Source organism: Morchella importuna (genome assembly GCF_003444635.1).
Source record: "Morchella importuna strain M04M26 chromosome Unknown Morimp01GS015, whole genome shotgun sequence".
Taxonomy (NCBI): Eukaryota; Fungi; Ascomycota; class Pezizomycetes; order Pezizales; family Morchellaceae; genus Morchella; species Morchella importuna.
In genome coordinates this window covers 111,672-137,994 of record NW_025763412.1, presented here as the reverse complement: position 1 = coordinate 137,994, position 26,323 = coordinate 111,672, and the positions used below count along the sequence as shown (strand labels likewise).

Here is a 26,323-nt window from a genome sequence, read left to right as displayed (position 1 = left end):
TACAGTAGTCAAATAAATGAACTGATTTTCTATCCCCCGGTGTCAAGAGGAGAAAGGACAGGGTAGGAAAAAGAAGCTGTCTGATATGATGGAAGGGAGATATATATCCACAAGTGCGGGGATCTCCTCTCTATCCTTGGGGGCCGAGGTCGGTACTTTTTAAGAATATGACCAAGATAGAGCTAAAAGAGAGGAAGATGTAAGACGAGCCGGGCGATCAAGGTTTCAGGCCTCTTTGTTTTGTACTTGTTTTGTTTCCCAGGGCTTCCTCCTCTTCTTAAGTCTTTTTTGTATTCTGACTCCACGCGCCTTGGGGGCACACGCTATGTATGTACTCATCATATACCTACAGCTTTAATTCGTCTCCCTGCGTCAAAGCAGGCAGGGCACTGACCGATAAAACCTCAAAACAGGAAATACATGTATGTAAAAAGCGAGAGGGTGGTGGGCTGAGGGAAACACTCTCTACTCTACACAGAGCACTCGACTCCCACCCAAGCAAGCAAAGGTCAGAAAGGGGATCTGTTGAAAGTGTGCTGTCTGTGATGATGCGAGTGTGTCGAAAAAGAAATGCGGCTGCGTTACTAGCGGGGACAGGCCGGGAATAATCGTGGGGTGCAAGGGAGGTTAAAAAAAATCAGTATGTAATTGGCTGTTATCTGATTGGTGCGCTCTGACATCTGATACTGGCGATCCCCTTGCAAAGAGCCCAGAGTGACAGACAGTGACAGGCAGAGAGGTTGATGGTGAACAACGGTATGAAGTCCGACTGGCAGCAGCAGGGGAAACAAGCAATTAGGAGACGAGAGTACTTTAATCAGACTCACGAGGGCGGATTTGTATGTATCATGATGTATGGTGGGTGGTATTTAGTATTTGCCGGTCGGAATGACAAACGTCAAAGACGATTAGGAAGCATGGCGAATTCGAAGTGTAAAGAGAACGCAAAAACAAAAAAAACAAAAGAAAAGAAAAAACCCTCTAGGACGCATGATGGTGATAGGGTATTCTGGTCTGGTCTGTGTTTTCTTCTTATTCAGAACCTAGACAATTCTAGAAACCGGGAATCCCAAGGTTCACGGCGTTCTTTTTCTCTTTTCGTTTTTTCCCTCACTTCTCACGTGGAGCAACCCGGTTCGGGAATCGGGTGGGAGTTAGCCGTTTTGTTTTCCCTGTCTCTGCCAACCCTACATCAACACAAAAACCACAGCCCGATCCCGAGTAGATCCCTCATCAGCCAGACCAGACAGCCTCATTTACACCTCTCCCCTCACCTCCAACCCCCCCACCCCACAAAAACCACACACTCACTCAGAACTCACCTACCACAATCACCACCACAATGGTACGCACAACCCCTGCAAAAGATGTCAATAGAGAATAAGCTTTTTTTCTAACAAGCAATCACCTATGCAGCCGTCCCGCTACGTCTCTCCCTACGGCCCTAAGTGAGCAGCCCACCCGCCGCTCACCCCGCCGTTTCTATCCGTCCGATATATATTGGATACTGACAATCAACCCGCATAGGTTCCGGCCACAAGTGAACATTGCTGGATTCCCGCTCAAGGCCCTTAAAAACGTGTAGGTTCCCATCAATTCCATCAATCTCTCATCTCCCGCCATCTGACTGACGTGGCCGCATAGTGGTATTTCCGCTAGCGCATTCGGTGTTGTTGCTGGTTGTACCGTCATCTACCTCCTCGAAGGTGTACCGCGTGTCCAGAACGATATCCTCAAGGTTTGCCCTCGCCCTCGCCCTCCTCCCATACTTTAACCCTCTCCTGCTCCGATAAACTAACACATTGGGGTGTGAAGAAACTTCCTTTGATTGGAGGATACTGGGTAAGGGAGAAGATTGCTTCTGACAACGTATGCAACCCAATCTTTTATCTATCTATCTATCTATCTATCTAGGTCGAATAGTTGTGTTGACTCTTTTTTCTTTCTTTCTAAATAGCCGTTCTAAACGTTCTCGATATATACGATTTCGAATTAGCTCTTTTTCCCCCATTCCGTTTTATTTTCTAGTTTTGAGCACGAGCACGAGCGCCCTTGATACCAGGTTTCCTGACGTTGCATGAGTTTTGTGCGATTGCGATTGCGGATCAATACCTATATTACTCCAAAAAGGGAAAGGTTAGGTTGTTGTTAGATGAGACCGGGGGTTAAATAAAAACGGTAGAATTTTTTTAGAATTGATGGGTTATCTTGGTCGTGCCCACCTCACCTGCTGCGATGGTGTGATGTGATATGTGAAGTGAGATCGGCGAATAACTTGGACTTGGGGAAAGCTTATGGTGGAGTGTGGTTACATGTCTTGGGAAAAACATGGAGATAGGGCATGGAATGTTGTAGAATATTTCTTCGCTTGGCCTGGTCTCAAACCCAGAGTTCCTTTTTGGAGATCAAGTTGTGGTAAGATTGCTGAGACATGATACACACATCCAATCGTGTGTTTGATGATCGCCAGCCAGGGTCACTCGCTCGACGATGATATCTCCATTGGGCACTGGTTGGTCGAGAGTAACGTTTTAGACCGGGTACTGTGTCAGACATAGAAGAGTGTCAATCCCATACAAATTTGTATGGGGATTTCTGTTGCCAAAACTATCTCCACCATCTCTTGAGATATTTACTGCCAGATTTTTAACAAATGAATTCCATTTAAAAGCACACGGATTAGGATGGTTTCCAGATGGATTATCCTCTATTATGGTGTTATGGGGTCTTCTTTCTTTTTGGGGGCTTTGTGTCTGGTTTTGGTGCCGTTGCCATGCGACACACTTCTAGGTCTGACACAGTACTGGGTCGAAAACGTTAGCTGCCGCAATTACTTATTTTGGTTTCACAATTAGATTAATAGATGCCAAGATTAATCTCGTACCCACCCCCTACGAGCAGCAAGCTTATGAGGGCTGCTGGGTACGAGCCTACGCCAAGATGAAGGTGCTGGTACTAGCTATCATTGACACTGCAGTCGTGCCCAATGAATTATCATTATTCCATGTCACACACAAGTACCAATATCAAAAGCAAGCACCCAGTATCACTCGAACTACCAATAATTAACTACCTATCATAGCTTCCTATCTACAAGCCCAGAGGAACACCCATAAACGCCCACCTCCCCCACTCACCCACTGCTACTTCTTCCCCATAACTCCCGGCACCCAATACTCCCTCTCCTCCGCCTGCTCATCCACCCACACCAACCCCTCCGCCACCAGGTCTCCAGCACCGTCACCACCCGCGCCGCCTCCCAGCCCAGATTAACCCTGACCATACTCGCCGCGACCCCAAACCCACAGATCTCAATCGTGCCCAGCACCGTCGCCTGGTCGCGGTTCAACTCCCTCGGCACGCTCCGCACCATCAACCTCCTCCCCACCGCCACCACCGCAAACCCACTCCCCAGCGGCTTCAGCGCCTCCACCGCCCGCAGCACATCCTCCTCCCCCACCCCTTCCCCCCTCCCGCTTCCCCGCCACCACCAAGCCGATCCACCACCTCCGCCACCGCAATCAACCCGCCGTTCTCGCCCCGCGTGCGCCGGCAGACTTCAACCACGCGCACGGCGAGCTCGAAATAGAAGTCGCCGACGCTGCCGCCGAGCAGCTCGGCCCAGAAGGAGCCCTTCTTGCCGCTGCTGGACGCCAAGGGGTCCACGCCGATGGCGGCGCACATGCGCGCGAACTCGTGGCGGAAGGCCGGGTTGGAGCGGATGTCGGCTGCGTGGGTGCGCGCGAAGTGCGAGAGTTGGGACTGGAAGACGGAGAGTTGCGTGGTGAGTTGGTCGATGTGGGATTTTTGCAGCGCGGCGCCGTGGGTGGTGTAGGTGCTGCGGGTGTGGGTGGTGCGTGAGAGGGCGCCGAGGCCGACGCCTTTGCGCATTGTGGTGGGGGACTTGTTGGGAAGGGTTTATATGGAGGTCTTGATATTAGTGGGAAGTTGCGGGAGGTCGCTGGTGGGAGCTCTCTGCTAAGTGGGAGGATAGCTTCTGTACAGGTGAGAGTGAGTGGGAGAAGGGTCAATAATTATGTCTGATATAGAGCTTTATCGCAGTATTAGATGCGGGGTGCGGGGCACGGGCATGTATCGTAGCTAACCAAGGCAGCTCAAGATCAATGATCAGTCCGCGGGTTGGGTTGGTATGTAGTCGTCGTCGTGCATGGTTCATTAGGTGTGTGCATCAGCCCAAGTGCAAGTATGCATGGGAGGGAGGTGTCCCGCACCCGCGCGTGTTACCCGGCCTTCCGCGCCGATCGGTAGGGCCTCCGACTGCAGCCCCCCCGGGTTTATCCAATCACATCTCGGGCCTTGCTAGTCAGTCACAAAGGGTTCTTCGGAGAGCTTCCTCTGCGCAGCAAAATTAGCGGATATATATACTAATCGGAGGTTTTTTTTTTTTTTTTTTTGCGATTCCCGCGTTCGCTGCCGACACTCGCTTGATCAGACCTCACAACGACTCGACTAGTATATTCTTCTACAAGCTTTACGACTGTTTGTTCGCTCGAGCTGTTTTTTTTTTTTGTCTGGTGATAGTGGTGACTCGACTCGATCGTACGTAGAGTACGTACGCGCACATCGTTATACCGGAGCCCGGAGCAGGAGCAGGACAGACGATTTATCTCTTACTGTTTAATTACTCGAGGCGGTAAAGTAGGCAGCGGAGCGGAGGTGCGCCGTCAACGAGGAGGAGACTCTCCGTCCGTACGTACTCTACAGTCTACAGGCACAACAACAGGTTAAGCTTACTTAATTACCAAGCAAGCAAGCAGCACGTCGACTACAATTACATACAAGCACACACATTCTCGCAAAACACAATCTGGCTGTCTATCTGTCTATCGCACTTGGACATAACCCATAACCAACAACCCACAGCCCACACCTCATCTCTCCCCCCTCTATTACACTCATCCACTCATCTCATCTCTACCCACCCCCCACATACACATACACATACACATACACATACATACACACACACGGCTGCACCCCCTCACCAAACATGTGCGATGCTGTTCCCCTACCCCAGCTCCAAGACTAACCCCTCCACCACCACCACCCCCACCACCCCCGACGCCGACGCCGACATCGACCTGCAAACCACCGCGCTCAACTCGGCCCTCGAAACCCTCATCGAGGTGTTCCCACATGTCGAGGTCGACGAGTTCCGCCACCTGCTCGAGACGCTCTCGGAGGAGTCGCGCCTCTTCGTCATCACCGACATGATCCTACGGCGTAACAAGGACGGCGGTGTGCCGCGCCGCCGCATCGGCGCAAAGCTCGAGGGCTGGGAGATGTTCCGCACGGCGGGGTACCGGGAGGCGGCGAGGGCGTTGCTGTAAGTGTTTGCCCTATCTTTTTTTTTCTTTCTTTCTTTTTGGTTTTGATAGAGTAGATACATGGACTATCACTCATCCCCCTTTTCATTCCTCTCTGCTGCTACATGAACTATCACTCACCTGCCCTGCCCGCTCCACTACAGCAACAAAGAATTCAAGGGCCTCTCCAAATCCACCATCAAGGCCGTCATGGCCGAACACAACCACTCCTACCCCCACACGCGCCACACCCTCTCCACCATCGCCGCAAAGTCCTGGCGCTTCTCTCTCTCCTCCTTCTTCCGCGGCAGCACCCGGCCCCCCACCGCCCCAACCGGCAACCCCACCCTCGACGCCGAGCTCTTCGCGCTCGCCGCCCCCGCCCGCGACTCCCAGATCGCCTCCGACCGCGCCATGGCCCGCCTCCTCAACGAAGCCGAGCACGCCACCGCCGACGCCCTGGTCGAGTGCGAGTGCTGCTACGGCACCTACCCATGGGACGAGACAGCCGTCTGCGCCGCCGACCCCGCCCACTTCTTCTGCCACGCCTGTCTGCTCCGCAGCGTGCAGGAAGGGCTGTACGGGCAGGGCCGCAACCTCGTCCCCGAGACATGCAGCGTGCGCTGCCTCTCCTCGGCCGCGGACCCGCCATGCGAGGCCTTCGTCGCCCCAGAGCTCCTGCAGCGCGTCCTCCCGGAGGACGTCCTACGCGCGCTCGAGGAGAAGACGGCCGCAGAGAGCCTCGACCGCTGCGGGCTCAACCTCGTAAAGTGCCCGTTCTGCCCGTACGCGGAGGTGGCGGAGGAGGTGGCGTGGCGCGTGCGGAGGGTGGTGGTCGGGACTGGGGGCGCGGTTGGCGCGGCGGTTGCGGCGGCGGCGGTGGCGCCGCGGGCGCTGGTGGGCGTGTTGCTGGGCGTGGTGTTGGCTGTTGGACTGATGTTGCATATGCTTCCGCAGTCGAGGATCGTCACGGCGGCGGTGGGGAGGGTGACGAGGGCCGCGGGAAGGATTGCGGCGCAGCACCGCGGGAAGCTGTTTCGGTGCGGGGCGCGCGCGCGCTGCGGCCGTGAGAGCTGCATCGAGTGTGGGAAGGAATGGCTGCCGTTTCATAAGTGCTTCGAACAAGAATCCGACAGCGTCCGCATCTTTGTCGAGAAGGCCATGGCCGACGCCGTCAAGCGCACTGTACGTCCATCCACCCCCCTCCCCATCCACCCCCACCTCCCTCTCCCCCACTAACACCCAACCAACAATCACAGTGCCCCCGCTGCAACATCTCCTTCATCAAATCCGACGGCTGCAACAAGCTCACCTGCCCATGCGGATACACCATGTGCTACGTGTGCCGCGCCGACATTGGCGCCGCAGGCTACACGCACTTCTGCCAGCACTTCCGCCAGGACCCGGGCAGCGAGTGCACCGAGTGCGACGCCTGCAACCTGTACGTTGCCGAGGACGAGGCCGGCGCGATCCGGCGCGCGGCGGAGGCCGCCGAGCGCGAGTATGTGCGCCGCTGGGGCCGGGCAGGGAGGGAGGGCGGGTGGGTGTATCGCAGGGCCGAGATGGGCGGGAGTGTGTTGGGGTCTGGTGAGTCTGCTTCTTTCTGCTGCTTTTTTGTTATTGTTTTTGTGGTGATGGGGAGGCTGACGCGGGGCAGAGGTTATGGCGGGCGTGAAGGAGGTGGAGGTGGAGGGTGGGGGGTGGGGGGACGTGCTGGATGGGTGGGTGGGGAGAGCGCTGGAGGGGGTGCTGGAGGTTGAGGTGGATGGGGGGTGGGTTGTTTCTTGTGAGTCTTCTTCGTTGTCACTTTTTTGGGATCGGCTGGTTGGCGCGGTGGTTGGGTTATAGGGTATGGGATGGCGGGGGCCGGAGGGCCGGGGAAGGGGAGGGGGAGGGGGAGGGAGGGCGGGGCCAGAGGGGTGTAACTAGACTCGACTCCACTCTACGCTGATGGTATGATGGTTTGATGGGTATGTATTTCTTCTTTTTTTTTTTTTTCTTTTTACTTGATGGTTTTTTTGATGGGTTTTTCTGTTATGCTACTACTACTATTTTTTACAACAGGGATGGGGCTTGCTGGGGACATTTTTTTTTTTTTTTTTTTTTTTACAGACCTGACTTGTGCTTGCTCTTTTTTTCAACCTCTTTTTTATGCATGGCGAGATGGCGCGAACATTGATTTTTTTCGATTTTTTTCGATTTTTTTCTTTACCTGAACGGGACTAAAAAGGAAAGGAAAGATCGCTACTACTATGTAGTTATATTGGTTCTTGAAGCTTTTTTGATATATATATATATATATTATATATCTATATATTATACGGGGCAGTAATCCAGTTGGGGGGGGGCTTGGCTTAGAGGTTCGATCGAGTATTTTCAACCCTTTGATCATTGGACCAAGTCAAGGGTCGCCTCAGCCAATTGTTTAGATTTTTGCCTTCCTACTTCCTATTTGGGGATATGTGTTTTTTGTGCAAAAAGGCCCCCAGAATCAAAAGGTGCCATTTCGAGGTTCCCATTACTGCTTTTTTTTGGGGGACTTTGATAGCGGCATGATTTCCCGGCCCGCCGCCCATATCGTTACCTGGATCCTTGTGGCGGTCGGTGGTAAGCCATGAAAAAATGTATCGAGTGATATATCATGACCCAGGTTGCCAAGCTCGGGAGGGATTGGTTGTACTAGAATATGGGATGGTATACACAGGAGGGAGGCATTTTATCAGGATGAATCTCGGGACCTGTGGGAACTTGAAAGTATAAAGCTGTACCTACTGTCAAACAAGTAAAAAAAACACGGTTTCGGCTTCAGCTGACAAGCCACGTGGCCCTTTTCTTTCATCTGTTTTAGCTAGCCAGTGAGATATCTCCTGAGTTTTAGGCTTTCGACCGTATCGTTTTTGTAGATTGTGCGATGGTTCTAGTAGAGGTCCTCCCGGGGGGGGGGGTTGAAAGTCAATTGACAGCAGGTTGCTTGAAATGATTATTTGTGGTTCCCTCCCCCCCCTTTTTTTTTCGTATCCTCCTTTGATTTGAATATCAATATTGCAGCGAGTCCCAAGAACCCTGCACAGCGGTTTTTAGGTACTGTTCGCCCCATCCAACGCCGGCATTGCCTGTATAAGCCATGCTGTATTCTCGCCCCCCAGAGCTTTTGTCGCATTCCACGGGAGGACAGTCAGGACAGACTAGGTCTTGGAATGGTTGAGAGCATGATTTGATGGTCTCTTTTTTTTTCTTTGCACCTTGTACCTGCTCTACTCCTTAACGATTCGGCCCCGGCAGATTAGAGACCCTTTTGCCACTGTCTTTTTATATGGGCTTGCTTTGATTATTTGCCGTTATAGAACCCGGGTCCCCCGAGTGGTTTGCCCATCGTGGGAAGGTCGGATAACTCTAGAGGGTTGCATACAAACCATCGTGATACATCATCTGCTCAGGGTGAAGCCTGTGGGGTTATAGGTCGATTGACTTGCATATGCGGCGAGAGACTTCTCTAGATTGGATGAAGAGGTATGAAGAGCGTCCATCCTGACCGACGGTTATGTAGTCAGGGCCGCAGGCATACAGCAACCTGACCTCTGCCACAGGTAACCCTCGTGGGTGAACAAGGTCGGTGTAGCTAACACCTATGGAGTGTACAGGGTGGGCGGTACGCCCATGCAGAGTGGACACGCCAATAGGGCAACTGCCAATTTTTCCACGTTTTAAGATGTAGGGACTCTAGGCATCTTCCCTAAGGCAAGTAACCTACATGTATGTAGTAGAAAGCGGCTGCGAGCGCAGCAGCAGATCTAGGGGAAAGGGGGTGGGGGGGGGGTGAGCACGAGCCTACCTAGCTGGTGTTCTGTTGTCTCGTCTGACAAGTATGGCGCGAGAAGGCCTAGAGGGCGGGTGTGTCAACTTCAGAGGAATTTCGTTTGTATGGGAATCTGAGAAAATGCCAGGGTTAGTCTAGGCGTTAGTACCATTATGGCCAATTTCTATAGGTTTGATTGGCTGATTCTTTAAAAAAAAACGCCGAAGTTTACACACCTACCCCCCGTAGCTTCTCGAGCCATACATGTATTCAAATACATGTGGCCAGGAACCTTATATTTAAGCTTTGCCAAGGGACTGGCACATGACTGATCAGCGATTCGCATCAGTCCAAAGCTTAAGCTCACAGCAAATCACTCGCGCAGGTATTGTCCAATGTTGATATCCAGAGAGAGGGCGCACGCAAAGCCTTGCTTCTATCTTTAAAGCGCGCCAACTGCACGGATAGGCCCTATACCAGTTAGGCAGAGTAGTCTTCCTCTTCATGCTCTCTACTGCTTGATAGAAGCAGCTGTTATGTTTTGCTTACCCCAGGATCGTGGGGCTGGGGGAGTGCTTCAACCTCTTGGTTCTGTCTGTTGAGGAATAAAATCCCTTTATTTGCCTTAGAATGAACTAGAGGTTTATAGATGAGATCAGACCGTTACTGATGACAATGGCTCCCCAAAGACCAGGCGATTCAGGTGATATATGTCTATAAATAGATAGATTTAAGGTTTCTGCTCCGTAGGTGCCGAGAGGATCGAGACCATCGTTCTTTGCGGTCGCCCAAAGCTTTAATCGACATGTACCCCACTTTAGACCCTAGAAAGCTGTGTTGACTGGATTTAAGACCGATATATCATGTTCCAGGCTCTTATTTGAGGTTCATATGTAGGTATCAGTTGCCAACTTAAGCCAATTCTCCAGTTTCTATGAATCTAGAAATTAAAGCTTGATCATATAGAGACCCTCACAGATTTGTACCACCAAGCCGTTGAATTCTAGAGCCATCAAATTCATTCATCTCGGATCCTTGTTATTGTTAACGTTACCATCTCAAGACCGGTGTATGCCGCTGCTGCTGTGCAAGTACCCGGGTGAGTTGGCCAATAGGTATCAGGCACGGTACTGCCCGAGAACCAACGCTTTTTTGCCTGCATTTTTTTTCCCTTTCCCTTGAACTCTTTCGCTGGCCATCGCAAGACATAGAAAATGTCTCAGATTTGTTGTCGTGTATGACGTGGGGTAACTGAAAACTGAAATGTAGGCCTTTGATGGCGGACTCGCTACCTGTCTTAATTGAGGAGCATCCAGGTTCTCCAGAAGTTCGTGGTGGACAACACCCTGGCTATATGGATATGGGGCAGAGATGCGGTTATATTGGATTGTCTGGTGAATGTGAGTTAGCTTGAGCTTGTAGGGTTATGAGTTCGGAGTGATACTCCACGTACCTTTTTAGGTTCGTGATACGAGCCGTTTTACCTTGGATTCACCGTCGCTTGGACGTTGGATAGGCTTGGCATAGATTCAAGATCGGAAGAAAGCTTTGTGCTTTCGTCGAGTCTGTTTCGTCACTCGGGTAGTTTCGCTTGAATGTCAAACCACTCCCGTATGAACTAACAAGCACATGTTGCATTATTTGTAATCCGAAATCTGAGTATTTCACTCCCAAGAGGAGTCGTGGTTTTCCCGCTGCCGGCAACCGAAATTCTATGATCGAGTAGGGCATTTTCAAGCAGAGCTGCTGGAAAGAAGCCAGATAGATGCCTACTTGCCTAGCAAGTCTTCCCTGGCCTTCAACTACCTGTTTTTTTTTTTCATCCTATCTTTTTCATCCTATCTTTTCCTCCTCGGTTGTGCTATTGACGTCCTCCCAGGACGTTTCAGGATTGCGTAGTGCATAAGTACTAGGTGAAGACATATCCGGCGGTTTGTTTATTTGGGGTTCATTTCGGGCTATTTTTACTTGTTCCGAGAAACCCAATCAGCTTTGGTTGGGATGCTGGAGACATCACGAAACCGGACAGAGGAGAACGACGGAGGGGACAGGACTCGTCTTCAACATCACGAAACACCCGCCCAGCCTAAGTAAGCAAGCATACTGACTCCTACACACTTTGACACCACATCGCCGCCGTTTTATACCCATTTGCTTTCCTCTTCTCCCCTCTATTACCCGCTTATTGATCTGCTGCTGCATCTGCAGCCAGTCCGCCGCCCCCTGCCTTTCTCTTCCCCCTAGCCCCTCTGCTGTTCTGCTTCACTTGTCGCCCTTTCATCCTCTTCCCCTCTATCCTATCCCCACATAACCCCCGAGGAGCATCGTGTTTTTGTTGCGGTTGTTGCTTGGTCGACTTTTGAAAGTTGGAGACCCCTCCCTACCTCCCCACAATATACCTTTCCCATCTACCAGCCTCAACAACACCTCCTCATCATCTACAGCGTTATCACCACCACCTCACCATCATCATCATTACCACACACAACCTGGCCGCTTGCCGCTTGCCTTTGGCAACTGTTCTTTTGCTCACATAAACTCTCGTGCTTTCCTCGATTCAGCGTCTCAGCCCTTACATCACCTCGCCCTGGAGCAAGTGCCCGTGTATTGGTAAGTACCCATCCATCCATTTGCTCTCACGTGCTGTCAACCACGTCTTTACGTGGCTCCCCCACACCACATCAATCACATCATCATATCACATCGATCATCGAGCCCCGTACAACCTCTAATCTATCCATCTTCCTCCGCCACCCCCATTTCTCACTGATTGACACATCAACTCGTTTTTTTTCTTTTACCACACCCCTCCTCTTTATCTCCTCTTCACAATACCCTTCCTTTCTTTATTCCCCTTCCTATTGCTAATCCTGTATACCGCTATCAAATAGCCTTCTTTGAACCAACACGGTTTCAACGCCAGACTGTCCGCCCCACTACCCGGAGATTCGATCAGCGAGGAGCCTGTTTCGACCAGGGACCTCTCCGACTTCGTGACTCCTCACCAAACGAACATTCTGCATTCTCATCAGATGGGCCAGGGTGCTTCAACACCCCAAAATGATGGCAGGGAGATTCAAAATCATGGGGCATCCAGATCAAGTCAACAAGATGAAGCTACAGGAAGTAGAGGGACTCAGGCTCAAAGCACGCCCGAAACCAGACCAGATGAGACAACTACGGCCCTTAGGAGGAGTAGGCGGTTACGAAACCACATCGATCATTTTGCACGGATAGGGAGTCGCTTGTTACCAAATTCATCTACATCATCAACGTCTTCTTCAGTGAGTAGTCGAATGCATAATCGTAATCGTAGATCACGGCTTCCATCACCTTCATCTACCCCTGGAGGAGGATCTTCGCCTAACCGCACTTCTTTATCATCACGTCAGCGATTTCGTAGTTATACATCTCGGCCCCAGTCGAGTTTTGATCCAGATATCAGGAATTCCTCTGGTGATGTTGATATGGTGGATATATCAGCAGTGCCATCTGACGATACCCGAACCCCAACACCACCCACACCTATTTTCGAGGCACCTGCGACTGAATCCAGAAGATCAAGGATGGCAAGGGTTAGGTCATCAATACCGTCTTGGCCAGATCTCATTGGTAGCAGAAGACCAGGACATTCGAATTTTAACAGGAATAGCGCGCTCTCGTCATACAACAATAACATTAGTAGTAGTGCCGATATGGATACTGACATGTCTCAAGCTGAAGTAACACCTTCTTCACAATCTTCAGATTCTTCGCCTTCTCGATTAGAAAGGACTGCGGGTGGGCCTGGGAATTTGGAGGAATTCGACAATCCGGCTCGTGTGAGGCCAGGGGAGGACCAAGCTGCTATGTTGTCAAGGCTCTTGTCGGTTGCTGCGGCTGCTACAGCTGCTTCTTTGGTTGGAAATACAGAACAGGCTATCACAGAAGCTCAGGATGTAGCAGGGGATAATGGTGGTGATGGAAGCTTTGAGTCTTTTCTACGAGCATTACAGAATGGACGCCTAGCAGCAGCTCTTAGAAATGGAGGAAATGAACTGGGTGGGGGTGCTCCTCCGGATGCCAACCAAGCAGATAATACACTTATGGCACCATTGAACTTCTTCCGGATGTTTCGCTTTGGAAGTACAAACAATAACGAAGGGAATGGAAGTGGGGAATCTGGAGAAGGCTCCCGTTCTCGTATGGTTCCAGTAATCATTGTTGGTATCCGCTCCGTTACTCCTAGGGACTCAACGGACGGAGGGGCCGATAGGCCGGCACCCTTTTTCGACGCCTTGGCGAATCTTCCCGTCAATCTCCCAAGTGTCCCTAGGCGACAAAGGCTCAGTAATAACCATAGGCACGCCTCTATGGGCGGCACCCCCGCTAGCCCCTCAGGATATGATAGCCAAAGACATTCGCGTGCTACATCTTCCAACTCTTTAAGACCTGTATCGGATATTAGCCCTGCATCTATACCCATTCTTTCAGATACCCCACCTGGACCGCATCCACCTCCATCAACACCTGCCGACCCAAGCTTACTATCTTTCCCCAACCCATCCTTCACCAACGATCAGGCCTCGGCAGAAAGATCGGAGGGATCCGATGAAAACATGAGTGGTGGTGCTAGGGATCCACCTAGTCGACGCCGTCTATCAAGGCGATTAAGTAGCTCAGATAGCATACCGCCATTCAGCGCGTTAGGAGGCAGATCTGCTGGGTCAAATAATAACAATTCTGCCGGTAGTTCTAGTAGCGCAGCCGGTAGCGGATCTGGCCCTAGGCGTCCGCCGGGTAATGCGGAAGGTACTAGAAGTTGGATCATTTATGTTCTCGGCGGCTCGTATCCAGAGGATCATCCTATTTTGACCACGCCAAGTTTATTCACAGATGTAGGAATTATATTCTCCATCATTTGTAGAGTATCTTATATTGTAGTGATTGCTAACCTTTGCACATCAACAGGCTCCAACATACGAAGATATGATGCTGCTATCTTCCCTTCTTGGGCCAGCAAAGCCCCCAGTTGCCACTCGAGATGATGTGAATTCTGCCGGGGGGATATTTGTATTTGGTGAAGAGACCACATTGAACGTTAATATCGCGGAAGGGGACAGATGCTTGATCTGTTTGGGTGATTATGAAAAAAGCGAGGAGTGCAGGTTGCTTTCAAAATGCCAGCATGTTTTTCATAGGGAGTGCATCGATGAGGTACGACACCAATCCCATAATTTGATGTGGTCAATACTGATGATATCATAGTGGTTGACCACTGGTCGTAACTCGTGCCCGCTCTGCCGAAGTCAGGGAGTCAATGAGAAGGAACAGCCCCCAACTACCTCCACAGACACCCCTCCGGCAAATCCCGTTGATGGAACGGCAGCTTCATAGAATTCCATGTATCCTAACTATATTGTGTGGTTCGCTTCAAACTGCCATTCACATTTTCTTCGGACATTGTGGTACATTATTGGGTGGTTTTTAGGATCCTTGTTCATATTCCAGGATTTACTCGCCTCTCCCCTTGCTTGTCTTGTATTCGCTTGTTTTTTTGTTTTTTTTGTCCTTAGCAGTCTCTATTTTATTCTCCTCTTGTTCCGGGAATAAGACGGTTTGGTCAGGTGCATGGTTGGTAGGTTGATTTTTCTCTCAGTGGTTTTGCGATGTCTAATGCCAAAGTTTTATTGTATTTTCTTTCTGTCGTGGCGCGGCGTCGAGTGTTGAATTCCCCTGCCCTTCTCTGTTTGACTACAACGGCGGATTTAGTTGTCTAGTTTGTATCCTAACATCCAGTGGGCCTTTTTCATGCGTAAAAAGCTATTGGATATTATATTGGGATGAAAACCTGGGTTTATCTTACGTTTTTTTTTTTGTCTACTTGCTTACGTTTTTTTTTTTTTTATCCACCATATTCATCACGAAAGAAAGTAACGGAACCTTTCTGGAAGTGGGTTTGGGGATTTCGGGATTTTCATTAGGCATAATATCCTTTTCTTTTTTTACTTCTCCATTTTTGTTTTTTCCTGGTCGCACCCCCCCAAAAAAACTGCCGGGGTATTACAAACGGTGTTCTGTATCTGTTATCATTCTGCTTACACTTTTCTTATTATTTTGTTTTTCTTGCCCTCCTTGGCGAATTTTTCTTCATCTGTACTATTTCTTTTGTACTGTAGGACTCCACGTCTATCTTATGTAGAAGCTAATCGAACCACATACTCCCCCAATAACTCTACGTATCCTCAACCAATCTGCGATCCTTTTACTGCTCTTTCTCCCACATAATATCTTCAGTCCACACATGCGTACTCATTCACTTACCTACACTTACCTACTCACCCTCATATATCAATTAGTAACAAACTTCAATAACGTACCGTGGCTTCGGACAACGAGTAAGGGTTTTGCACAGACCATTCATACTGGGCTAGCTGCACCCAATTAGCGAGATTCCATTATTCAGATTCCTGGTTTGTGGTAAGGCATTGTTTAACCAAGTAGTTCGGGCTAGGCTTCGCTACAGTGGCCGTGGTATTACATACGCTGAGCCCCCCTCGTACGGCCTCCGGGACGTTATTTTAGCCCGGAACGTGCCGGCGTGTACAGATATTTACATGTAGGTACTCTCCCCCATACGTACGCATACGATCATAGCTGATCCGAGGTAGGGGCTGTCTGTCTGAATGGCTTGACTTCAGCTAGGACTATGCTTGTGGGAACCATCGTAATGTGCCTGGATCTGCTTACGATCTTCCGGAGGGGAGCATACATATGCAACAAAAGAGAGGAAGGAATATGGGGGACAGGCTAGAAAGGTAAGGGTATTGGGCTAGCGCATTACATACACCTAGCGTTCCACTGGATTAATGCCTGTTTACGTTTCTGGTGGCAAGACTGAAGGGTTTTCTATCGTGCCAGCTGGGTAAATTCATACATGTACATATATAATCAATGTATCATGCATATTTGTTATTATTGATCTGAACTACATGGGTGGGGGCTCGAAACTGACGAGAGTTTCAGTTCTTGCTATATATGAGGGCAGTGTTATAGCAATCTAAATCCCTTCCTTCCCCCTTCTTGCTCCCCCTTTTTTATTTTGTTTTGGTTTAGGAGTCATTGTTACTATCACGGTTCACATATGTCTCCGTCAGTTAACTAGTGCTGTAATAGTAATACAATCTAAAAGATCACCCTCCACCCCTTTTTTTAACCCCAAGGCTTTTCAATTAAGTTCAGAGTGGAATAAATCATGTATTGCACATTATAGAATTATCTTTCCTCTCATCTTTCTCGTTTGTGCACCGGCAGTGCTGCGGCACGTGTAGTGGTAAATATCAGCTCATATCAACCCTTTTGCCTGCTGCTTCCAGCTCTTAACTCCGTGCGTAGATAATATATTACTAGTACTTAGTCACAAATTGGACAAGGCTCGCAGCATTGTTTTGTTAGAGTATGATATTTATATAGCTACTAGACTTGGTAGAGAACCTTACTAGCATGGTACGGACCGGTATGTCGGGTACTTGTAAACAGGGTGTAGGGGTAGTCTGTCGCACCAATAAAAGCTTTGTTCGAAACGGAGAACTCCATCCAGAAGTCTTTAGCTTATAAATGGCTAGATAATCCCGAGATTCCTCGGCAGAAGCCGAGAAATTATACCACACGTATCTGGTACTTGGTGCAATACCATACCTCTATTACAACCAGGGGGCCCTCGTGATGTGTATTTTTCTTCCTAAATTCTAGGCCTCAAGGGTGCGAGTGATATTCCGCACATTATTCCGTGCGCATATTGCGATTGGTAGAGGCATCGATAGATGTATAGGTACTCTACATACATACATACAAAACATGTAGTTCCGTACTTTGCCTCCGAATTTACAATCGATACGTCAGTGGGGACTGATAGGGGGCTTTCTGTTCAACATTTACAGTGGTTTTATGGGTTGAAATTTTATAAACCGTTATTAAATTTTAATTTAACTAGTTACGCAATACTGAAAAAAGAACAGTGGAAGACATATGTAGGGAGACATTCGCGGTTGAAAATAAAATACAGGGTTTTAAATCATTGCATTCGCAGCTCCCTCGAAAATTTCGTACCTGCTGTTGGCGACACAAATCCCAAGAACTCGGGACAAGTAATAAGCATCGGAGAATGCAAGTTTCGTTCTCACTAATCGATATCCATGCCTAACGATAATCTCCAATAAAGGTTCGGTCCCAAGACCTGCATTATCCGGTACATATTTCTGCCCCGAGTATGCACTGTATGGAGTACGGCAGTGCTTTTTTCTCCGATATGATATCGATACCGTTGATATGCCGATTGCCCTAAGAACAAGGGCCAATGTCCGTGCATCGATCGGACGTCTTTAGACCCGAAAACACGCCGCTGAACGGCATTTTGGCCGTTGAGCTTGAGCACGGAAATAGAACTTCTATTTTCGATTTGACATGTCTTAATATGTTATTAAGCAGACAATATTATAAGAACCCAGAACCATCTTCATCTATTTACCGATTTATGAATTTGCCTTACCCCGAGACAAGGCCAAGACATCGATTGACCTTGGATAGTGGTTACGATAATGCATTTAATATATTGGTGTATGTATGTATGTATGTACTAGTATTTCTCTGACGTTTTTGAACTGGGCCATTATTGCATACACCCAAAATCATGAGCTTGGCGTATTTTTGTATGGCATGCAATATCAGTCGCGTCCACAAACGTCAGTATGTATGTATACCTACATGTAGGCACTCAGAGTATAGTACATAAATTCATACATGTGCGTCCCGAAAAGGAATCATCATTTGCCCACACAGCCAGGTATGGTATTCATGCTTGCTAGTTTTGGAAATACAGCGCTACGTTTTTTTTTTTTTTTTTTTTTTTTTTTTTATGCCTGTGACTATTGCTTCTTACGGGCCATCATTGTCAGCTTAATACCCAAGCCGCTATCATACGTATCTAAAGTGCAAGTATTTTCTGAACGATGTTTGTTATTGCGTATTTATGAGCCAGGAACATAGATTGTGTCTTGCCTGGATTACGGATGTGGATGTGGGGTATGTATAGTGTAGGGTTGTTACGGGAGTATCTTTGCAGGGACCTTGTCTAGAACAGGGAATTTTCTGGATAAGACATTTCCCTGGACCCATCCTGTTGCCTTTTCCTTTCTTTTTCCCATCAGAACGTTGGAGTAGCTATCGAAGTACCTGTGACTTAGATCTTTAGTCAATTTTTTATTTATTTTTATGCCGCGGGTTCCGGAAGGCCTTTCCTTTCCGCCTCTAAAGACTGTCTCGGAGATTTGCGCAGACGGCTTTCAAGTTCCCTCATGACAAAAGATATGCGCCTCGGCATCCAATTGACATGAAAGAGTTTAAGAACGTATGATACGTGTATACCATGTTCACTTCCAAAGCCTCAGTGCGTGATGATGCTAATTATGCCACGGATAGGAGAATAGGAAAAAGGGGATGATGCACTGGCAGCGGAGTAGTAGTTGGTCCATGCTGTCGGCACTATCATGTGTTACCAGAGGAGAGGTTCGTCCATATGATATTGATATTGCGGCATTCGGTCCAGGATTCTACGTACATAAATTCGTTGGGCATTTTTTCCCTCGGTGTTTTCACACCCGGTTCCTAATCGTAGGTACTCTACCAACCAAGGACTGATGCCTGGGCGTCTGTTGAGTACAGTAAGTTTTGAATACTCTACTGCATGCACATACATACATACATACATACTCATATACTCACATACATGGGTGATCACTCCTTGATCTACACCCGCCGTCTGCCTGTTTAGCTTCAACTGTATGTATGTTTTGGAATTCACACCACTCCTCTGCTATGATTGAAATGTGGCTTGCCCTGGTGCATTTACTTACCTACTCTAGAGTGCCGCTGAAGAGCAAAAGGTGCTTTTGCAGGTTAGTTGACGTAGAATAGAAGGCTACCAGAAGCATAACACACTATCATGATTCCAAAGAATGCAAAGATTTAGTACCCCCAGAAGCCCGGTTTTTTCTCCGCTGCAATGCATAGCTCCGTGGGGTTGAATCAACCAAGATCAGTAAATCGACACCCTCAGTAGTGACACTCACCGCTCAGGCGGTGAGGCGCGTAACCAGAGAGAGTGCAATGTTGCACAGCAAAGACAGAACAGTCAGCTCGCAGACTACTTCAGCAGTATTAGGCAACGAAACCCATGCTTCAACTTTCCTGTCATCACAATCGGTGACGCCCAACGTTGACGGTCAGTGCGCCAGATAATGGAAGGAGAAGAAAAAGCAAAAATAAATTCCCGAAAGAGTCTTAAAGTTGCGACATGACTAATGGTCAATTGGGAACTAGTTATCCATAAAAGATGACTCGGAATCTAACCCAATTCCGATAGATCGTTCATATATCTGGTGGAAGTCCTAATAGAACAGATAAATGTTAGATTGCTGACATGTGAGCCAGTTACTGCTGCCATAGGTTTTTCTTCTCACGACCATGGCTACATGCTGGATGCATGTTTGGGGGTAGGTTTGGGCTAAGAATTCCATCTTGCGGAAGGTTGCGTATCTGCACACACGATCCGCTGTCAACCTCGTGGCGACTGAAAGTCGCAGGAATAATTGCGCCGCTCTCCGGGCCCATTTAATTCGATTCCCCTTTGATCGTCATACTATGTTTCCTGCTCTTCTTTTACTCCCACCTTAAAGGGATAACATTAGCTGGTGAATTTTTTTTTTTTTTTTTGGGGGGGGAGGCTACTGCAAGTCCGGGTAGATTTCGAACTGCCCTGGTTTGTCTCTGTGGTAGAGTAGTGCTCTACTCTAGGTACTCTACTTTACGAAGCATACCTTCGACAGGTATTTTGACGGGCCATAGGTAAACCATAAAGCAGGTATGTAGATGCAAGTGGTGTGTTGTGTTCAAACTTTGACCCTGTAGAAATCTGACGTGCGAGTTGTCCCTTTGATTGGTTTCCCGTTCGCTTCTTGTCTTTGCTTTCTCTACCTTTGGGTTTCGGCGAGACGCAGATTCTCGTCTCCTCTTTCCCATACCTACCCTCATGTACCTTCAAGACGCATGCTGGAGGCATATTTTACATACCTTAGCAGCACCCACCCTCTTGGGTTCTCCCCTGGGGTTACATATGGTGCCTGTAATATTAGTTCACAGTGCCAGGGCTGTCACCTCGGTATCCCCTGCCTGCTCGATGCATCCTCTTCGAGCCAGAAACCCCCTTCCACGCCTGTGTTTTCGTCCCGCTACCACATGGTTTCTTTTTGCCCTTGACCCCCGCAGACATGCAGAAGAGAAGGCGCACGGGGTTCAACATCTCAAGCTCTAGATGCAGCCCCTAGGACGATGATCTAAAGCTCAATTCGCACTTTCTAGTCTCACTGTTTGTGCAGCAGTAGTATACGTACATACATACATAAGAATTGCGCATTTCCAAGGCCCGAGTCTTTTATTTTCGAGCGGGAGGCAGTTGTTGATTGACCACGCAACAGGCGTTTTGCTGTGGGGGAAATGCTTATTTTCATTTTCCACACTTAGCTCCCTGCTGATACTCGTGAGCTTTTTCTTGTCCTCCCCATTTGACCAGTCAAGTCATTGCCCTGCTTCCATTGGGTTCCGCGGGGGTTCGGTCGATCCATTTATTCCTTGAGGTTCAGCGATATCGGACGAGCACCTTACAACGTACCCTTTTCGTCACCTCCCCCCCCCCCCCCCCCCCCCAAGCTGGTGCCGGTATTGGAGTCTATCTAGAGTCTAACTCGTCCAAGAGACTGTAGAGGGAGAAAAAAGGAAAAGAGGAGAAGTAGGAAGACAGGAGGGCCGCGGGGGGAGTCCAAGAGACCGGGGGTGGAGAAGCACTAGCTTTTTATTTATTTATTTATTTGTCGAACAATCCTGAGCAGGGGGTTACCTTGTCATTCCAAGAACGAAGGCTGTTTTTTCTTCGGATTCGGCCACAATTCAGTAGTGACAGGGAGCCGGTAGTGCCTTCGCCCGTACACTGCTGTGCTCTAGTTTGAGCGGCCGTTCGTCCTGTAGCTCTCCCACCTCCGCCGCTCCCCCTACCCTACCCCATCCCACCCCCACCGCTTCTTAATCCCCCTCCCTCGCTCTCTGTGGTTCTCTGCGAGGAGAATTACAAGACGGGTAAGGAAGAAGAAGAAGAAGAAGATAGTAGTAGCAGAAGAGGAAGAGGAAGAAGGCAGGACACAGACCGATAAGAAGGCAGCAACAGAAGGAGATCCCAACTCGACCCCAGGAAGACTACAGCAAAGAGTTTCTGCTCAGTTCAGATACTCCTTATACGCTCTATTCGTACTTTGACATGACGGGATTGTATCGATCGTCGAATACGACGCCAGACGTGAACCGCCTACTACCAACGTCATCGACACAACCAAACGTACCTAACGGAAACTACGTTCCACGCTTCGACCAACCACCTTTAACCACCTTTTTCGTCGTCCCGGAAGCTGGAGGCAACATGACATCCAATTCGAAGCCATCTCGAGTAAGGAGGAAGAGTGCCCCAGGATCCGAGACCGTAAAGCATCGTCGGACTAGATCAGGCTGCTTCACATGTCGTACTCGTCGTGTTAAGGTGATAAAAACCCCAGGCAGGTCTAATTTCCATGTAGTGAGCAAACCATTGACATAACTTCTCAATTCTAGTGCGATGAGACCCATCCTATCTGTGAACGTAAGGATTCCAAACCATGACTTTCTTATTTTAATTTGCGATGTTGGTTGCTGATAACTGAGGTTGGTTCTAGGTTGTCAAAAAGGTGGAAGGGAATGCACCTACCCTGAGGTAGTTGCATCAAAGCTTGCGGGAGGTCAGAGGGGCAAACGCGAGAAACCATCGACATCCAGAGAAGGCAGTTCATCATTGGAAGAGCTCGAAGAAGAGGACGAATATGACGATTATCAAGAAGAGGAGCATAAACCTCCAGCAACCGAACGGCCGAGACTAAAGAGCTCAGCTAGTCACGGTTATCTAAGAGGACCCCAGCCACGGCGAGACTCGTGGCCCGCTTCAGAGGGTAGACGACCCCAGATTAGAGGCCGGAAAACTGGCTCCTCAATAGATCCAAGTCCGTCACCAAAGGACCAGTACTATCCTGACTCTTCTGAACCTGCGTCCCCCGCAGAATCATCTCTCCACCGGACAGCTTCCCATATGAGCCTTGTCAATTCAGCGGAATGGGCACATCTTCCTCACGATGTGGCCTTCTATCTTAATTACCATCGAAAGATGCTCAGCTGCCATCATTACCTATTAAAGTCAGATGGTGAATTTTTCTTCAGAACGACTTTGCTTGAATACGCCATCAACAACGAAGCACTTTTATATGCAGTCGCAGCATTCTCATCGTTTCATTATAGTGTACATCACAAGACTGGAGTATTTCAAACCTTTTTGGAGTACTATAATAAGTCTGTGGGGTTGCTTCGGGTCTCCCTGGACCAGGAACCCACTTTATCCACTTTAATAACCATTTTGCAGCTTGCAAGCTTCGAGGTAATCTTTCTTTGCAAAAGAAAATCCATGTATCTTTGCTGAAATCTATACAGGAATACCTTGGTGACTGGATGAACCTTATGGAACATCGTAATGCAGCCTCGAAGATTCTTACCAGTCTCTGGACCCCCCAGAGCATGTCTGAAACATCACAGAGGCGAATGGTTTACAACTGGTTCTCTCATTTCGATGTTTTGGTAGCAATGATGGCCGGACATCAAACAACAGTAGGAAGTGAATGGTCTGATGAGAACCGCAGAGCAGTTCGTCGAGCTGCCGAGGCAAGTCCGGACAACCTGGGCTTAAAAGTCGACAATGCATCTTGTGAATTTCGAGACCTAGCCATGGAGATATCGATATTGACCGCGAGGCGATCCCAACATCAGATGACAATTGAGGAGTTTTTGAAAGAATCTCAAAGGTTATTACAGGCTTGTTCCGATTGGTGGAATGGACTAGATCCAGTGATATTGGATGGAGCGGAGGAAGTTGCTAGGTTAACTGGAGGGAATCCGGAAGATGCCTGCCCTTTCAAGCCAGCAAAGGTGTATAAAGGCGCACGTTGGGCAGTCAATTTTTTGCAATGCGACTACTATGGCCTGATTATTATGCTAAAGCACCAGATCACGCTCACGAGTGGACTGCCTCCAGAGAAGGATTTATCAGAGTTGGCAATGTCGATATGTAATTTGTTGGCTGGTATTGAGGCATATCCTGATTCGCCTTCTGGCGCCTTGTTGGCAGCACAGGCCCCGTTAGGGCTCTCAGCACTCTGGATACCCAACAACAAAAGGTATCGTCGGTGGATTCAGAAGCAATTGGCGAAGATTGAACAGATGGGGTGAGTAAACCAAGATTAACTTTTCTTATTATAAATAGCTAACAATGTTATTCTTAGTTTTGTTTATCCTTTAGCATTTCGCTCCCGGATGGCTGATATCTGGAACGACCCACAATTAAAACACACATGGATATCGAATAATACGGAGACGGCCATTGGAATGTCCATACGCCAATTGGTAGACATGCGGGACGCAGAGTTCCCCAAAGACGCGGCTCGACATGACCTTAAAGAGATGCGAGCCCTAATGACGGAGATGAGGCTGGACTCAAAAGGATCTGGTTCGTTACCAACACCAACTTCAGAAGCTTCGCCGCAAGACCAGCGGCTTATAACTCATGAAGATCCAGACCAATATTTCCCTGTGATGCAAGAGGGATCCGAGAATGAATGGGCATAATCTTTTATGCACTGGTCTTTTGCTAACTCTCTTCCTGATTGACCTTCATAGTCCTCTCCGAAGTGGAGTTGGATGTAAATGAGATTGGAGACATCGCTTTGATTTTACTTCTGGCAATTTCTCAGATTCCCCATTTTCTCGTTCCATCTCTTACAGTTGACCCTGGATGAATGAGCTTCATTTTTTTAAGACTTGGTTCTACCAGATTTTCCGGTTTGATATCTTCTATACTTTTTTTTTATTATCTTGGCTTCTTATTGTTTTCCCTTCATGTTTTAAACTTTTCCTCTGGATTGTGTTTTTTTATTTTTATTATTTATTTCATATTTCTATCCATTTTACAAGTAATCACCACACTACCGTTTATCAGCTCTACATCCACCTATATTTAATGCCTGAAAGTTGAGAAAACGACCCCCCTTTACAGCGCAAGGGAGAGCAGGGACTAAGGTGATAGGCAATACAGTGGGTTAGGAGTTTAAGTTGTATCCGGTTTGATATTTTCATTTTAGTCTTGGCGGCTCTTTTTTTCTGCCTCGTTTTTTTCTTTACTTTTTCTTAGCGAATGCCTCCGAGCTTGGAGACCGTCGATGGGTTGGGATAGGGGAGGCGTAAGATATAATGGAATGGGAATTGCTCCGTTTTCGTTTTTGTTTTCGGATTTGATCTGTCATATTTTTGCTACTTATCACGGTCCTTCTTAAATTTCTTTCGACTGGCTTTCTCCTTTCCTTGTCTATTTTTTCGGAGTATGATCATGAGTATTTTAGGTACGTTGCAATTAAAATACAGTCTGCAGCAAGGTTGATACACGTAAAAAAAAAAAAAAAAGTCTATCCTCTCTCACTCTCTTTCTCTCTCTCTCCCTCTTCCCCCTGACAATCTTTCCATTTCTTCCTCCGTATTTAAGACATCAGGTATTCATATACCTTCTTGCGTTGTACATACAGTAGAATAGTTATGTACGGAACTTTAAGCATTAACCAAATTAATATCATGGCGGTATATGTATTCCGGCAAATGTGCCTAGGTAGGCCAGGTCGTACAATTCACTCAATGGTCTACGGCCTGAGGGGAAGAACCAAGAATCGCAATACGACTAGGTACAAAGTACATGTAACCAACAGCAAAGACATACCGATTTCGCGCCCCCTGTGCGTACCGTATAACGTACATCCTATGATATTCAAAGAGAGATCGAAGTTTTATTTTCCCTGGTTCCCAAGATTACGGGTAGGCGTACTCTACGCTCATCAATCACATCACATTTTTCTTGAGGGGTACGCGCGTGAGACAAGACAATACAAGGAAACTCAAATCGATAGACTGCCTAAAGACCCTGTAACGATTTCAATTGCATGCGTGGAGCACTCTACCCTCCCCTACCCCCTTGTTCTGCGTTAGTTACACGGACTACCTGGGAGTTACAATATATGGAGGTTCTAGAGTCTCTCTATTACCACTCCCGGTGGAGTATGTACGACCGACGTCACGTTATACCACCCCTCTTGGTGCCAAATATCAGGGGTTAGATAAAATGGTTAAGTGAGATACGTATGTAGATAAGTTTGGTTTATTTTCTTCTTGGCACGGCGCACTTCTCGTCGAGTCTAGATAATCTAGAGTAGGTGTTTCTCTGTGGCGATACTAGTCCTCACTTCAGCTAAGACAGTCAAGGGTTTACGAGTGATCATTTGTGATCATGAGGGGGCCGGGGCTGATTCAGAATATATACACTAACGGGATTGGTTTGAAACACATGGGAAATCAAGCGTTGGTTTCAGAAGGTTCCAGGATTGGCAGGAGTGAGTGCATGCATTTAGCGGCATGTATCGTACAACGGCCCGAAAATCTACAGTTTACATGCGAGGTAGCATTGCAATTGTGGAAGTTAAATTTTGGGCGAGTTCGTATTCACCTAGAAGTATGGAAGTCTAGATGGTTGATAAATTCAGTTTCTATGGTTCTATCGTTCTACTCTCCCCTAACTAGTACTTGCTTAGTCTCACATACACATCCGTATGCCAAAATGGACAACTGCGCCCCCCCCCCCCCCCCCCCCAAACAAATATGGGCCCACCTCAAACATGTTCTCCGAGACATGAGCGCTGAGATTTATGGCAGGATGTTACTCACGCTGTACCAACTGCACTGAGTTTTGCGACCCCTTGTGAATTTTCATATCTAAGCCTAAACAAAACAGTTCCTCACTTCTTCCGCTGAAAGTTTATAATTTAGCTCCACTTTTAAACTACGCGGAAACCCTTAGGGCCTTTCTACATGTGTTTGTAATATTGGAGCTCGAGCTTAGACATCCACCGAACATAGATAATTTGGAGGAAGTAATACCTCTTCTGTGAAAACACATCTCGGTAGTCCCCAGTTAGAAGGGAGTGGATGTAGTTTGGAGATTGCACGG

The 26,323-nt window shown here is 48.2% G+C and overlaps 6 protein-coding genes across 6 annotated transcripts; 5 read left to right on the top strand and 1 right to left on the bottom strand.

Moving 5' to 3' along the window:
- Nucleotides 1-1,342: 1,342 nt before the first annotated feature.
- LAJ45_05479 (uncharacterized protein) lies at nucleotides 1,343-1,966 on the top strand (the record flags this gene model as incomplete). Its single annotated transcript, XM_046115050.1, has 6 exons — nucleotides 1,343-1,345; nucleotides 1,417-1,448; nucleotides 1,528-1,581; nucleotides 1,645-1,738; nucleotides 1,816-1,869; nucleotides 1,958-1,966. The coding sequence occupies 6 exons, from the start codon at nucleotides 1,343-1,345 to the stop codon at nucleotides 1,964-1,966; spliced, it is 246 nt and encodes an 81-aa protein (XP_045971572.1).
- A 1,167-nt stretch (nucleotides 1,967-3,133) lies between these two features.
- LAJ45_05478 (uncharacterized protein) lies at nucleotides 3,134-3,891 on the bottom strand (the record flags this gene model as incomplete). Its single annotated transcript, XM_046115049.1, has 2 exons — nucleotides 3,134-3,476; nucleotides 3,527-3,891. 2 exons carry the CDS (start codon nucleotides 3,889-3,891, stop codon nucleotides 3,134-3,136), a joined length of 708 nt encoding a protein of 235 aa, XP_045971571.1.
- A 1,127-nt stretch (nucleotides 3,892-5,018) lies between these two features.
- Nucleotides 5,019-7,252, top strand: LAJ45_05477 (uncharacterized protein; the record flags this gene model as incomplete). Its single annotated transcript, XM_046115048.1, has 5 exons — nucleotides 5,019-5,347; nucleotides 5,492-6,512; nucleotides 6,587-6,914; nucleotides 6,985-7,113; nucleotides 7,176-7,252. 5 exons carry the CDS (start codon nucleotides 5,019-5,021, stop codon nucleotides 7,250-7,252), a joined length of 1,884 nt encoding a protein of 627 aa, XP_045971570.1.
- Nucleotides 7,253-11,124: 3,872 nt separating this feature from the next.
- Nucleotides 11,125-14,499, top strand: LAJ45_05476 (uncharacterized protein; the record flags this gene model as incomplete). Its single annotated transcript, XM_046115047.1, has 5 exons — nucleotides 11,125-11,213; nucleotides 11,685-11,733; nucleotides 12,015-14,000; nucleotides 14,074-14,319; nucleotides 14,371-14,499. The coding sequence occupies 5 exons, from the start codon at nucleotides 11,125-11,127 to the stop codon at nucleotides 14,497-14,499; spliced, it is 2,499 nt and encodes an 832-aa protein (XP_045971569.1).
- A 3,991-nt stretch (nucleotides 14,500-18,490) lies between these two features.
- Nucleotides 18,491-19,496, top strand: LAJ45_05475 (uncharacterized protein; the record flags this gene model as incomplete). The annotated part of the gene is made up of 5 exons (XM_046115046.1): nucleotides 18,491-18,508; nucleotides 18,580-18,771; nucleotides 18,932-18,943; nucleotides 19,171-19,381; nucleotides 19,480-19,496. The coding sequence occupies 5 exons, from the start codon at nucleotides 18,491-18,493 to the stop codon at nucleotides 19,494-19,496; spliced, it is 450 nt and encodes a 149-aa protein (XP_045971568.1).
- A 1,970-nt stretch (nucleotides 19,497-21,466) lies between these two features.
- On the top strand, nucleotides 21,467-23,904 carry LAJ45_05474 (uncharacterized protein; the record flags this gene model as incomplete). The annotated part of the gene is made up of 6 exons (XM_046115045.1): nucleotides 21,467-21,742; nucleotides 21,814-21,841; nucleotides 21,915-22,663; nucleotides 22,717-23,504; nucleotides 23,562-23,785; nucleotides 23,849-23,904. The coding sequence occupies 6 exons, from the start codon at nucleotides 21,467-21,469 to the stop codon at nucleotides 23,902-23,904; spliced, it is 2,121 nt and encodes a 706-aa protein (XP_045971567.1).
- Nucleotides 23,905-26,323: the final 2,419 nt, after the last annotated feature.